This window comes from Trachurus trachurus (genome assembly GCF_905171665.1).
Source record: "Trachurus trachurus genome assembly, chromosome: 7".
Taxonomy (NCBI): Eukaryota; Metazoa; Chordata; class Actinopteri; order Carangiformes; family Carangidae; genus Trachurus; species Trachurus trachurus.
Genome location: NC_139901.1, coordinates 14,819,350 through 14,834,255, shown reverse-complemented (window position 1 = coordinate 14,834,255; position 14,906 = coordinate 14,819,350). Strand labels below are relative to the sequence as shown.

Here is a 14,906-nt window from a genome sequence, read left to right as displayed (position 1 = left end):
GGGAGGAGTAGCAGGAGCAGTAGAAGCACTGCTGGTAAAGGTCACGTCTCCAGTTAGAGACACTGTGATGGACAGAGTGTGAACAGGCTGATAACACACGATGAGGGGAGTGAAGCTGTCAGAGAGACTGAGGCTGTGGAGGAAAAACAAGCAGCTACACCACTGGGTGGGGGGGGGGTGGGGGGGGGGGGCGTGTCCTCCCGCTCTCTGTAGGGTTACAGGTCAAAAACCACCATCTTGGTTTCACGCACAGTGATGAGCTCGACGGTGGTGACGGTCCTCCTCCTCCCACAACTGTTCATCACCACCTCACAGAGAGAAACCTGCTCTGAAACTCGGCTCTCCTCCTTCAGATGCTGTTGTTACCACAAATGTCTCCCTGTTTTTTTTATGTATTATTGACTTTTCTATGTGATTATTTATTCTATTTTTTCCCCATCTCATTTTACATTGATACTCAAATGTTAATGTTAATTTCATGTTTCTTCATGTGAAGCTCTGGAGCAGGTCACATGTGTGAACAGGAGTTGGTTAATGTATGTATCAATATTTACTGTCACACAGACAGAACAAACACTGTGTCTGTCCTGCTTTAATCTAACCTTGCACAGGGTCAGGGGTCGCAAACGCTGACTGAGCCGCTCTCTGCTCCCCTACCTCTCTATGACGTAGAAGTTGTCTCCGTCGTCTCCCTGGTCGATAACGTGCTCCTGGGGCTGAACCCTCAGCTCAAACATGGCGTCCAGCACCTCCGAGAACTGCTCCTAGAGGGGGAGGAGAGGGAGAGAGTTTGAGTGAGTGAGTGAGTGAGTGAGTGAGTGAGTGAGTGAGTGAGTGAGTGAGTGAGTGAGTGAGTGAGTGAGTGAGTGAGTGAGTGAGTGAGTGAGTGAGTGAGTGAGTGAGTGAGTGAGTGAGTGAGTGAGTGAGTGAGTGAGTGAGTGAGTGGCTCCCTGACCTGGTCTAGTGTTTTGAAGAGGAGGATGTCTCTGCAGGCCTCCTGCAGTCTGCAGCGCTGCTCGTCTGTCTTTGGATGAACCACTCTGGGCTCCGAGTCCTCATCGTCCTCATCTGGGTTGAATGCCTCCGCACACACTGGAAAGAGGACACAGTTTGGACAGATTTAACACATGTTTACACACAGTTCACACACACTCACACTCACAGACACAGACAGACATGTCCTCAGACTGAACACTGACATTTTGTTTGGGGGTTTTCTACAAGTGTAATTGAAACAAAACTCCAATTAAAACATATAGATTAACCTCACTCTGAAATAGAGCTGCAACACTTAATCGATTAATCGAACAATAATCAATTATTAAATTAATCGTCAACTAATTTTGATAATCGAATAATCGGTTTGGGTAGTTATTTAAGACAAAAGTAAAAATTCTCTGATTTCAGCTTCTTAAATGTGAATATTTCTGGCTTCTTTGTTCCTTCATGACAATAAACTGAATATCTCTTTGGTTTGTGGACAAAACAAGACAATTGAGGACGTCATCTTGTGGTTTGGGAAACACTGATTGACATTTTTCAACATTTTATTGACCAAAAAACAACTAATCGATTAATCGTTTAAATAATCAACAGATTAATCGATAATAAAAATAATCGTTAGTTGCAGCCCTACTCTGAAATTAACATTAACCTTTCTAGCATGATTGTAACTAATGAGTTCAATAACCAGTGCATTTCCCAGAGAAAATAAAATACTCTCTCTCTCTCACACACACACACACGCACAGACGTTACACAACACAGAGAGGAGCAGACGGAACAACATCTTCACTACAAGAGGAGGTGTGGCTAAGGACATGACACAGTAACATCTCTAACTCTAACTGAAGGTCCTTTCACATGATCACAGTGTCTCACATGACTGTCAGCACACGGAGCGTGCGCCTGCATGCGTGTGTCTTATCTTGGTGTTCATACCAATCATATTTGGGAGTGTGTGACTTGTGAGGTGTTAACATGTGAAATCAGATTAATAATAATAGAGCTCATAAACAGCAGCTACTAACTCTCTGAGTGTGAACACCCCACACAGAGGTCGTGACCTCTGACCTGCCTCTGCGACCACAGACGTTTGTGTTTGGTTGGTGTCACAGCTGTTTCTTCACTGTTATGAGGAGCAGAGAGCTCACTAGGACCATCGTGTTCTCACACACACCTCTGTGTGAACATGTCATCATTACATCATCACCGTCAGCTATGACGACGGGCGGGAACATGTCACTTTTATCTAGTACTCAGACCACATCGCCCAAGACCCCCATAGACGCACACCTGTACAGTTTAGTGTCACTGATGCTGCCACAGACCTACGGTGGCCCAGAGGGCTCAGCTCACTGCAGCTCAACAACACACACTGTGTTTCTGAGTTGTGTAGGTTTGTGGATAGTTATAGGATTGTCGGTGGGGGACGTATTGTGTACTATGTATGTATGCATGTATGTAGAATTTTGGCTTTCTCATTAGACTGCTTATGGTTTTGTAACGAAATGGATTCGGCAGCTATAAGCTTCACTTTAGCCGAAACCCTTTTCAACCAGTTATATTTTTAGTCTGAGGGCAAGTGATAGAAATGCTCTTAATAGAAGGAAAGAACTTTTTTCTTTTCTTTTCTTTTATTCTATTTATTTATTTTTATTCCTGTCTCTGTTTAGTTTTTTGTTTTGTTTTTTACTTTGGAAGAGTGTATACATGTTTGAGTACGTATAATCCTTTTTTTTTTTATTAATCCCCTTCATCTGTCTATTTTTCATTTTGAGATACATAAGTTAATACAACTTAAATGACCTTTTTATGTAAATGTGTACGTGTAAATGTGTATTGTGTCTGTAGTGTCTGAAATGTTTTATGTTCAAAATGAGGAAAATCAATAAAAAGAGTTGGGAAAAAAAACAGCTATATTTTGTTAACTACCTTGAACCCGGTTTTGTAAAAAAATAAATACATTTTGATGCTGTGATCGAAATAAACATAAACGACGACGACGACAACTCTACTCCATCTACTCACATTTAACCAGACACGCATCACTGACACACAAGCTGTGAGTAGTGACATTCCTGGTGTGGATTACATGAAGGGACATGACGTCAAACACACTTACACAGGTGAACACACACACACACACGTGAGCACACACACAAGTGTCTTACCTGACACTCTCCTGTTGAATCTGCTGGGTGGTGGCGCTGCAGAGAGACAGAGAGAGAGAGAGAGAGAGAGAGGGGATGTTAACATCAGGGTTTTTATTTGAGGGGGACAGTTTGATGCCATCATCATCATCATCATCATCCTCAACGTTCATGACGACACCTGAAGACAAAGAACAAAGGGACAAAATTCATTCCTACGTGGTCAGGTACAGCTCGTCAGGTGTGTGTGTGTGTGTAGGGTGTTAATTTCCACACACAGTGGGTGAGGTCAGAGCTCTAAACACCTGCTTTCTAACACCGAGCTGTTACACGCAGCACGGACATAGTAGTTGACTGCTGATACACACACACACACACACACACACACACCTTATTACCCCCCTGTCAGAGTCCATTAGATGTGGGCTGTGAGGACGGAGCCTGGGGGACACTCGCACATACACTCGACCGTCCCTGGTCGCCATGGAGATGCTCAGAGTTCAACTCCGTTCCCTCGCTCAGCACTGAGCTCAGATCAGCCGATCACCCCCCAACGCAGTTCAATACTCCCTCACTCAATATACCGATGGTGTCGTGTATAACACAAATACTGGTTTTACACACAATATGAATGAATGAGTGTATATATATGTACAGAATGTGACTAACGGTATGAAAACAACGAGTGTAACCGCCGCCGGCACTGAAACACCTGTTGTTGCTGATCGTCAACGGAGCTTCTTCCTGTTCATGTTGATGCTGATGTTGTTGACATCGTCTTTCCTCTTGGGCATCATCGCGTTGTTGTGGCGACGGACTGATGATCCAGACGTGTGGCGCCAAAATTATGGCCACCGTGTTTGTTAAATCTCATTATATCTGCATGTTTCCACCATGTTAGCGCCACAGCCACAGATCACTGCGGTGAAACTGACCTGACCTGACCCCCCACCTCTAACCCCCCCCCCCCTCCCTCTGGATGAAACTATTCATGGGTATATGAGTGAGTCATGTGTCCTCAGAGAACAGAGAAGTGTCCTTTACCATCAGAGCAGCTCACAGCCATTAGTCATCTGTTGACCTGAAGCTCCGGTCCCCATGACTCCATGTTTAAACACCACCACACCAGGAGCATTTATCTTTCTAAACAAACTCATTTCACATTGTTCCAGTTTTATTTACAGCCATCTGGGTGGTTGTACGGCCTCATATACAAGCAGTGGTCACTCAGCTATATATCCTAATGCCCGGGGGGGGAACACCCACACACTCGTATCCTCATTAGGAAGGAGGGAGAATGGAAGGAAGGAAGGAAGGATGGAGGGAGGGAGGGAGGGATGTTCCCTGTGAAGAGAGTTGTCAGCGGAGGTGTACAAGGAAACACCAGGTGTGAACCACCAGGATAAAACCTAGAAAATGATTTCAGAAACTTCCTTTTTCTTCCACCTTTTCATGCTCTCCTCCCCTCCCCTCCCTCTCTCTCAAACTCCATTATGGGAAAATGGTCGCCGACTGAGAGGACACATACCAAACTGCTTAAAATGATTTGTTTTGATCCAAGTCAAACTCCTGAGCAGGTCAAATCACCGTGGGCAGCACAATCTTTCTCTCTCTCACACACGTCACACACACACACACGCTTTATTTCTTCACAAACCCAGAGCTTTGTTTTAAATTACATTGTAATTAGTTCCACATTTTCCCCATTCCAGTTTCCTGTCTTCTCTGTTTTCCTGCTTTGTGTTTTTCTTATTAATGTATTTGATCTAAAAAATTTGTTATATGATTTCAACAGTTCAAACTTCTGTCTCATTGATCCTGATTCATTCTTGTAGATATTGCTAGATATTGTGGGTCTGTTCTCCTCTACATGTCTTGTGTATTTGACATTGTGTGTTGTTTAATGACTTTGTGTGAGTGTATATACAGCATTTATATTTGTGCTTTGTCCAGTTAACTAAACTAAAGTGTAAATGTTCCAGCTCAGGTGAGTTCAGGGTCTACCTGCTGCTCACATGTTATAACTCAGAATCAGGTGAGGTGAAGAAAACACACGACATGAACAAACATCAAGACAGTTTGTCTGTGCAACTTGTTTGAATTCAACGTGTTGGGAGTCGTGGTGTGGAGCAGCAGCTGAGAGCAGGTGGACACAATGGAGACTGTGTGTGTGTGTGAGTCTGAGTATGAAATGTGTGAAGTGCTTTCCCTACAGTCATGTGGCTGGGAGGAGGTGATGGGGGGTGGGAGGGGGGTGGTTGTATTAAGTGTATGCCTGAAGTTGCCTTGGCAACCTAATACAAAGAAAATCTCATTGCCATAACAACACTACCCCTCTTCACCCCCCCTCCCCTCCTCTATCCAGCTTCTAACAAGTGGCAGATCCCCCCCCCCCCCTCTCCACTCTCTGCATCCCCTCCATACACACCCACACACTGCCATAACAACATTAGCAGATGGAGAGACAGAGAAGAGAGGAGAGGGGGAGGACAGAGAGAGCTGAGGGGGGTTGACAGGGAAAAAAAAGAGAGAGCGAGAATGAGAGAGAGAGAGAGAGAGAGAGTGAGAGAGTCAGTGAATCACTTCCTGGTGCTTCATTGATTCTCTTACATTCGTTCACAGACTAAATCCAGATCAGGACTGAGGCTTCAGCTCCTCAGTAACTGCACATCTCAATATCTGACACTCTGATTTTGATTTGATTTGATTTAAAAAGTGTCTCAGAGAGGGACGGAGACGGAGACGGAGACGGAGACGGTGTCATTCTGGATTAGATGGAGTTAAACAGAGGAAGCAGCAGCTCAAGAGGTTCAGGCTCTGGTGTCTGTCTGCTACCGTTGATTCTCTCATCACTTCACTTCCTCAACAGACACAGGAAGGGTTGGTTTTAAAATGTCTGTTGGCAGCGAGTCGACTCATCACGGTCCGTGATCTGCTGGTCGTTTGGATTCATGTCATATTTTGGGGGTTAACTTACTGTGTGTGTACGTCTGTCACACTTCAGTGTTACTAAATTCATCCAGTTAAAGTAACAAACACTTCTTCTTCTTCTCTCTCCCTCCATCTCACTGCTCTTTCTTTTCCATCTTCACAATCTCTCCATTTTCCCCATCGTTCTCCTCCTCAGCAACAGCCCCCACCATCTGTCTACGAAACCCCCCGCCCTCCCACCCCCGAGGCCATGATTGATAACAGCAGGGTCAGTTATGGAGCGGCGAGCTTCCCTCACGTGTCTCACACACACACACACACACACACACACACACACACACACTCCAGAGGAGGGGCGAGGGGCTCCTGTAACTGTACTCAACTGTAACTGTGAAATACATGCGTGATAAACATATAAGCCTGACAACACCATATAAATTCCTGCAGATATCTGCAGTCGCTGGACGGTGAATTGTGGCGTTTCTTTCACCGCTTCACCTCCCGTTTCTCTTCACGACCTGTCGTCTTCACATCCTTCACCTCCTCCTCTCTCCTCAGCACCGTGAGACATGAACCTGCTGCAGCAGAGTCTCTGTATATCAGGTGTAACTGCTGAGCTCAGCAGCTCCAGCTCCACTCCACAACACCAGGACAATATGAAAGTCTGATTTAAAACACATGGCTGTCCGTGGAGTGAACTTACACAATCACACACCTCAAAGTGAGAACGTGCACAGATGCACAATAAATGGCAAATACACAATAACACCGCAGCCTGTCACTGATTTAAATGATGTACATGTATATATATCACTGTAGGTGAGAACAGAGCTAGTCATATTATTTTGGTGTCCATTATGATTTTGGCTTCAAACAATGACTGAAACAGGAAAATCCAGATAAAACCACTATTGTGTCACATCCTGTTTCTGCAGCTTTCCGAGTCCTGTGAGACACTTGGATCTGTGACATTGTTTTTCAAACTTATTTCAGCGCTGCGGTTCACTCTTTTATCTGTGAGCTCAGCTCAGTGTTCTTGTTCTAACAGCAATGAGCTGCATAGGTGACAGGTGTGTTGACACTGCAAACATCATGTACTGTATACCCAGTAAAAGTACATTCAACCCTTAACTGTTTAGAAACTGGTTTTCCTTGTTTTTTCTGTTTTCGGTGGTGCTCGACATTAGCTTTACTATGAACAAGCTGCTTTCTAACAGGTTGATTAAAATATGTTTTTATGAAAATGATGATCATGATGACTGAAATTGGTATGAGCATCTGTCTATTGTATTGCATCCAATTAGCTCATGTTATCTCTAGCTCGCTACGATTAACTTTAGTTATCTAACTTAGACCTGGTGATATCTCTGGGCTGCTCTAGGTGAATATACAGGTGGGCTAGGCACTAGGCAGGCATCGCCTGTGCTGACGTGTCATGTCTGCTGGCTAAGGTGCGTCACACCAGACACAAATGATGAGTGTCATACAGATGTCAATTACTGCCTCCAGCAGACTGGGGTCTTAACAAATAGACTGAACAGAGTCAAAGTGCTGAATATTCAGACGGATTAGACTTTGAATAACATGAACTCTCCCTCATCACGTCCACTGGGAGATAATGTGTATCATCATCATCAGTGCTGCTTCATGCCAGCAGCTGTGTCATGTGAGAGTCAGCTGGGAGAGGAGATGACATGTCACTGTGAAGAAATACTACATGCTACTGTGGTCAGCGAGAGAGCAGACCTTACAGGGAGCAGAGCAGAGCGCTTCAAATCCTCAACCACGCAGGAGGATTATAGGAAATGCCTCAGGACGCCCTAAAGCCAGAGCAAAGTTCAGCGGAGCTTTTGCAGGACAGAGGTTTAACTGAGGACCTGACTATCAAACTCACCCAGGTTCACTCTCTGGTTTCTCCAGAGGATCTAGGAGGCCAGATCACAGAGTGTAGTGTGACTCTACCAATAGCTTCCTGAAGCTCAGAGTGAGTTGCTCCACCATCAGCATCTTTGCAGCACCTGACTCCTGGCTAATACAAATAGGGTATAGCTCAGCGGAGATATTAGTTTGTAGTGGATATGTCATTAAAGAGGCAGCGTCTGAATAAAGTGTAAAACAGGCGAGTTCTGTGAACAGTCGTCACAAAGGTATCAGGATGAAAACATGTTTATTTCTGCTTTAAGGTTGGACATTTCAAAGCAATACTAAAGAGCTTTCATTTTTGGTTGAGTTTGGCAGCGCCAGTGGACCAAAGCAGTAGTGTTTTGCCTGAAGGAAGACCCCATTTCCCATGAGCACTAGTGCGTAGTGTAAACATCCTGATCGCGCATCTAGTCGTGTGCATGGATCTATTATAATACATCCATGGTCGTGTGCAACAACTCGGTGCTGACCTGTTGATCTGCCTATTTTGTGATCTTATAATCAGTATCTCTTCGTTCATGGTGTCAACGGGGTAAAATGATGTCTGAAAACCTCTGACCTGTTGACTTCAGGCCAGCCTCAGCCCATTACAACGTTTTCAAGCTGTAGTCCGGGCGGCGGAGCCAATACGTTTCTATTACAACCTGTTGTAAGTCGATGTACCATCACAAAGGTTCTGAAAAATATTATATGGAGGTTGAAAAGTTACTTAGTGTTGGTTTAACATGAGAGTTAGGGCTGCACAATTAATCTTATTTTCATCGCAATGTCAACATGCACGATAAACAGATAAACAGAACTATGGTTAATATGCACACCTGAATATTTGATCGCAATATTTACAGCAACACAGAGACAAGGAGGTGTTAAGAGATGAGGAGGAGGAGGAGGAGGAGGAGGAGGAGGAGGAGGAGGAGGAGGAGGAGGAGGAGGAGAGACAGTCTGACCAGATTAGTCAGTGTCACTGATAAGGTGAGACAACTACTGATAATGAATACATCTGTATCTGTGATGATCCCGATCTGATCCATCACGTCTGAACAGGTTTACATGCTCTCAGGTTAATGAGTGAACAGTGTGAACAGTGAGACAGAGGAGTTTCTGATTTATCACAGTCAGAACCTGTGTGAACATCAACTTTATTACACTGAAGCTGTAAACACTGACACAAAGCTACAGAATCTCACAGCACTGAGTAACACACAGATACATCCACCCCTCTGAATGAGAGTATTACACCTTTACACACCTAACACATAAGATTTCCTTTGTGACAGATGAACAGTGGGGGTCCATGGCATCACTCAAGTTAATAATCACTTGTCTTTCTGATGGACTTTTTGTCCTGACATCTCCTCTCTTCCATCACACACTTCCTCATTTCTCTACGACGCTCTCTCTTTATGTTTCTCTTGCCCATCCCTCTATTTGTCCTTTTCCCGCTCTCTGGACGAGTCTACGTCATTCTTTCTCTCCATCCTTGCCAAGAAACTAGCTTCTCTCTCTGCCCCCCTCTTTCTTGTCTATACCTCCCTTTCTCTCTCTTTCTCCTCCATTATTCTCACGCTCTGCTCTGTTTCTGTTTCAGCCCGTTTCCCACCAACACTCCCTCTCTGCTCTCTTTACCTTTCCCATTATCTAACTCTGTTTCCCTCCCACAATAACTCTCTCTCTCTAATATCTTTCTGCCTCTCTTTCCCACTATCTCACCCCCCTCTCTCCTCTCCCCCTCTCTCTCCTCTCTCCACAGACTTCAGGCCTTAAAAGGAAGTCGTCCTGTCCCACTTACAGCTGCCTTGGTTTTAACCCTTTCCCAGAGTCACTAGGTCTGACGTCTCTTAACCCTTTAGCGCCCGCCTTGTCCACTATTTCCTGTTCTTCAACGTCACAAACTCACAGGCCAACTACAGATTATTCTCGCTATTAATCAATCAATCCTTTTGCAGGGTTTCCCGCAGCGCTTTCCTGTTAAGGCGGCCGCCTTAACAACAAAGAGCTGCCGCCTAAACTAACGTCTTAAAAAAATAAAAATGTAGCGATATTCACAGCACACACACACGGCGGTGACATTAACGCGCGCCGCCACGTCTGCTCATAGCGCAGCAACAATGCAGCAGCGTCAGGCCGTCACTGAAACGCTCCGTGGAACCGAGACATGACACGGCGCGCCCGGTGTAAAAGTTCTCAGAATCAGCCCCGGTGACCGCGGTGCTGACGATTGGGGGTGAGTCGCGAGCGTCATATGTCTTGGTAGAGCACGGCCGCTGCAGCGACCCTCCGACAGTCCCATCGCTGCGTGTCAATCCCCCCTCTCACTTTCTCTCCGCGTCCCCGTCTCTCTCCAGCTGCCCTTTCAAAATAAATGCATAAAAAGCCAGAGAAAAAAACAAAGTTGGGGAAACACTGCTTTGTTTTCTCTGTCTTTTTATGGTTTAGTAATTCTTTCATTGGTGTAGTAGCAGCGTTCAGTTACCACGAGCGTAGTTGTGACCTGTTGTGATCATAGATGGCATGGCATATGTTTTTTATGTAAGTCCCTTCGAAAAGTCCCATGACCAGCCAAACTCCTAAAAAAAGCGTGATAACATGGTACTTTTGGCATATGGCACCAGGGCCGTTGCTAGGAATCCTGGGCCCCCTGAAAGTATACTAAAGTGGGCCCCTGCCCCCTGACTTTTCCACTTTTACGTATCTATTATCATTTCTTATTTAGCCTACTTTGTTTTGATGCTAATGCAGCATTCCTATGAGTATCAGTCAGGGTCTTATGCAGAATAATTCAGTCATACAAAGATTAGACTACTGGGGTTTTTGTGGGCCCTACTGGGCGCTGGGCCCCTATAATGATCATCACCTTTCTCCCCTATACAACGGCCCTGTATGGCACTACAGGACCAGTTAAATATAAAACACAATTTTATACAATATACTGTATATAAGTAGGGGGTCCCCGCCCCATCTCTCCATCAGTTTGGGGGTCCTTGGCCTGGAAAACGTTGAAGACCCCTGCTCTACACACCACAGAGAAGCGCGCATGCATAACAGCAGCGCGCATGGTGAAAGCGAAACTTAATAAGGCGCACCGACCCCCCGCCAACAGGACAGACACCACCTTAACTAACACATTTTCTGGGGGAAACACTGCTTTTGTGTGTAAAATAATGATCAATTAGTTATGATCATGGATCCAAAAATCTGGTTTTATCGGACACAGAAAGGCATTAAATCTTCACGTTTAGGAAACCTAATCCATGCGCTTGTTTTTTAACTTAAATAATCAAAGTTCACTGATCAATCAACTGATCAATCGGCTGATCGCTGGCGCTGCTGCAGTGACCTTGCTTTCTCAATAACTTGGTTACATGAATTGTGGGACAGTTTTAACCACTAAGGGGCAGATAAACTCTAAACTTGCGTCACCTTTGACCTAAAGCTTTATTAACGTAAATTAACTGAAACATGTGAACAAACTGCTGCCATTAACTTCCCTGACTCCAAGAAACAGGGGCGTTCTCCTTTACTGTACGTAGTCGACTTGTTGAACAGTTTCAAAGAGCACACGTTGATTCTCAGTGTAACCTTAGAAAACATGGCTAAATTGAGAGAGGGGAGTAACGGGTTTGACAGTGTTTACTGAACTAAGGGAAGAAAACTAAACCAACTTCAAGGGTGTTTACATAGGCTGATTTACACCTCGGTGGGAGCGTCACCTCTCACTGCGTTCGTTCAGTGCAGCTTTACTGTGGCCCAGCAGCACATCTTAACGAAACACAGGGCAGTGAGTGGTCCACACTACAGCCACCAGTAACACATGAAGCTCACTTCCTCTCCTCCTTTAAACATAATCTGATTACAGAGTTTACACGAGGACGACTCAGCTCGCTCTCCCATTATTAACATAGCTCTGCTGCTGCTGCTCCGTGATCACACTGCACCACACCAGGGTTTCCACTAGAAAAAAGTGGCACCGGACAACGTGACCGGCAGGTTTTCAATTTACCAGACATTCCGGTCAAATATTATCTGAATTTATTGAGCTTAAAATGATAAATGACATGCAGGCTATATAAGAATGATATCAGGGCATGTCAATTTATAATCTTTTATTGAAAACAGGGATGCACATTCTGAATATAGGACCTATTTTATAACCAGCACTCGTTAACCAATTAATAACTGTTAACTGATGACCAATGAACCGATCCTCTATTGGCGATTGAGAGGATGATTGACAATGTTTCTTTTTCTTTTTCTTGCCGATGTTATAAAACACACACACACTCTGCTAAAGCTGTGCAGCCAAATCCACTCCACTGAGCTCTGCCTCAGCTAATCGGCGCCCTGATGGTTGTTAGATATTCACATTTTGAACTATTTTGTACAAAGTGCAGCCAAGTTAAAGAGAGATGAACAGCAGAGCTACTCAGCTTGGTCAGCTGCAGGTGAGTTACAGGTGAACCGAGAGAGAGAGTGCAGCGCCGTCCTTACAGGTGATGCACAACATGCATACGTCCGTTTATCGTGTCACAGGGACTGCCCTCCCACGTTACAAACAAAAAACACATAGGCCTATGGACTGGCTCATACCATTTCAATAACGCTGTGTGCTGCCAACTTGAAATCAAATAATGTCCGTTCGCTATGCGTTTGAAATATAGATGCAATAAAACTCATCATAATCCTTCTTCTTAGACCTGTTTGGTTTCAGAAAATAGTTTTTAAGATTTGCTTGTTTTGACATGTCCGACCTCTCCCGCTATTGTTGTACTGTGCAGTGCATGGCCTACACATTCATAAAAAATAAGATTCAGTTGTTGTTTTTTTTTAATAAAATGACATGTGGAAAGTGCCCATTTTAATAAGATTCAAATTGTGCTTAGAGGGAATATTTTCACCGGACATTTTGACCGGAGAGGTTAAAAAATACGTGACATAGGCAGATTTTACCAGTCAAAGTCCGGTAATTACCGGAAAACGGAAACCCAGCACCACACATATGCCATTTAGCAGCAGTCAGTACAACAGCACCATGGAAGGGGGAGGTAATTTAGTGTCTGTGGAAACCTATGACCTGACAGAGCCAGTCACACACCAACAGAAACACACTGACAGTTTCAAATAAATCATTTAATCTCTGGACAGAACTTTCTCTCCCACACACACAAACACACGCGCCCGCATGGGCACACGCCAGTGTTACAGTGTCTGAATGGAGATCAGACAGTTTTTCAGTGTCAACGTCATTAGTCCAGTCGTTAATCCAGGAGCTGCAGAGGATTCGCTGCTCTGACAGTGACCCCTTACATCACAGGTCACGGCCTGGTTACTTACAACTCACACTGGTCACAACCAAGGGTATGGGGTGGGGGCTCTGGTATTTGAAGGATGAATAAAAAGCCCTGGTAAACACCATGATGTGATAAATAAGAGCAGCATGTTTTCAGGAGCTGGTGTGTGGGATTTTATGTTGTTCTCTTCTAACCTCCAGAGTTTGGGGCAAAATAATAATAAAACTTGTATAAATAAAAGGAGTGTGGTGAGCGCAGCAGACATCACAGTGTTCAGGTTGTACAGGTTCCCCCAGCTCACAGTGATGGTTTATGTGATTACAAACCTGCACAACCTGAGGACCGTCCCCTCCACCTGAAGAATGTGGCTGACAGGAATCTGCTCTGACCTTATCTGGCTCCAGCAGCTACAGGTTCACAGCCTCATCCTCAGTGTTGGACTCCTTCCACCATCCTCCCACCCACCGTCCACTGTGGAGATGTTTTATCTGGTATTTATATGTGACAAATCCAACACAGGTGAATGACCACGGGCTCCCAACATCTGGCGTCACCTATCCAGATGCTGAGTGCGGCAGCAGGTTCAGATCTACAGCTCAGTCAGTGTGTCTCAGACGTCCCGAGAGCGGCTCCATGTTAGACTGCAGTACCGTCAGCGGGCGTCTGCAGGGAGGACGGAGCAGCATGCTCACATCAAAGCACTGGAGTGGAACGTAAACAAGACCCATCTGGTCCCATTATGTGACCATTTACAGTCACAGTCCCGAGCCCGCCACAGTCACACGTGTGTTTACAGTCAGCCCACTGACCCGGTGCCGTCAGACCGGGGGCTTTCGCATCTGAAGCCGCAACCTACAGGATCTACACCAGCAGCAGAAAATCAACCAAATCAACTGATTGATGTCACGACATGGACATGCTCATTCACACATTTATCTCATCGGACGTTGATTACTGTAACTTCCTGTTTACATGTCTCTCCCAGAAGCCTCTCTGTTCCCTGCAGCTGCTGGACTCAGACTGGCTCCAGAAATCTGATCATATTTCACCTGTTTAACCTCTGGATGTCGTCTCCTCAGTCTTCACATGTCCACTTAAAACACTGTGGACCAAACTGACATCCTGTTGTGTTTGAGTCCTGAGTGAGGAGATCAGGCTCCACATAAATCAGCTTTTTCATTCTTCACATCCGTAATTTCATCTTTGCTTTTTACTTTGGTAGTTCTTCTGCTTTACTTATTCCTGCTGCTCCTGTGTTGCTTTGCGTTTTTATGTTTGAAGCACTTTGTGAAAAAAAAAAGCTTAATAAATAAAGTTTCCCTGTCTTTAGATGCTGCACACTGAACAGGTTAAACCTGGTGTCTCCTAATAATTAGATTTCAGTTATAGACTTGTACAAGAATATTCATAAAATACAGTACACACATCTATAAATATACAGCTGAGGAAAACCTCTCTCTCTCTCTCTGAATGAAAACTGTATTCCTCTCTGAGACAGTGAACACTGCAGTTGGCACTTAGGAGGATAAATAGGAAGAGAGCTACACAAACACACACAGAGCTGCAGTGTGAAGACAGAGATATGAAGTCGAATGAAGGCTAAGCTAACACA

General features: G+C 44.8%; 1 protein-coding gene across 1 annotated transcript in view; it reads right to left on the bottom strand.

Annotated features, from left to right (window-relative positions):
• The window catches only part of prkar2aa (protein kinase, cAMP-dependent, regulatory, type II, alpha A), a 32,385-nt gene that overhangs the window by 4,325 nt on the left and 13,154 nt on the right, over positions 1-14,906 (bottom strand). The window contains exons 3-5 of the mRNA XM_083974761.1: positions 3,174-3,209; positions 956-1,092; positions 658-764 (exon numbers count right to left, since the gene is read on the bottom strand). Coding sequence (XP_083830887.1) covers positions 658-764; positions 956-1,092; positions 3,174-3,209 — 280 coding nt within the window. The remainder of the gene's footprint in view (positions 1-657; positions 765-955; positions 1,093-3,173; positions 3,210-14,906) is intronic.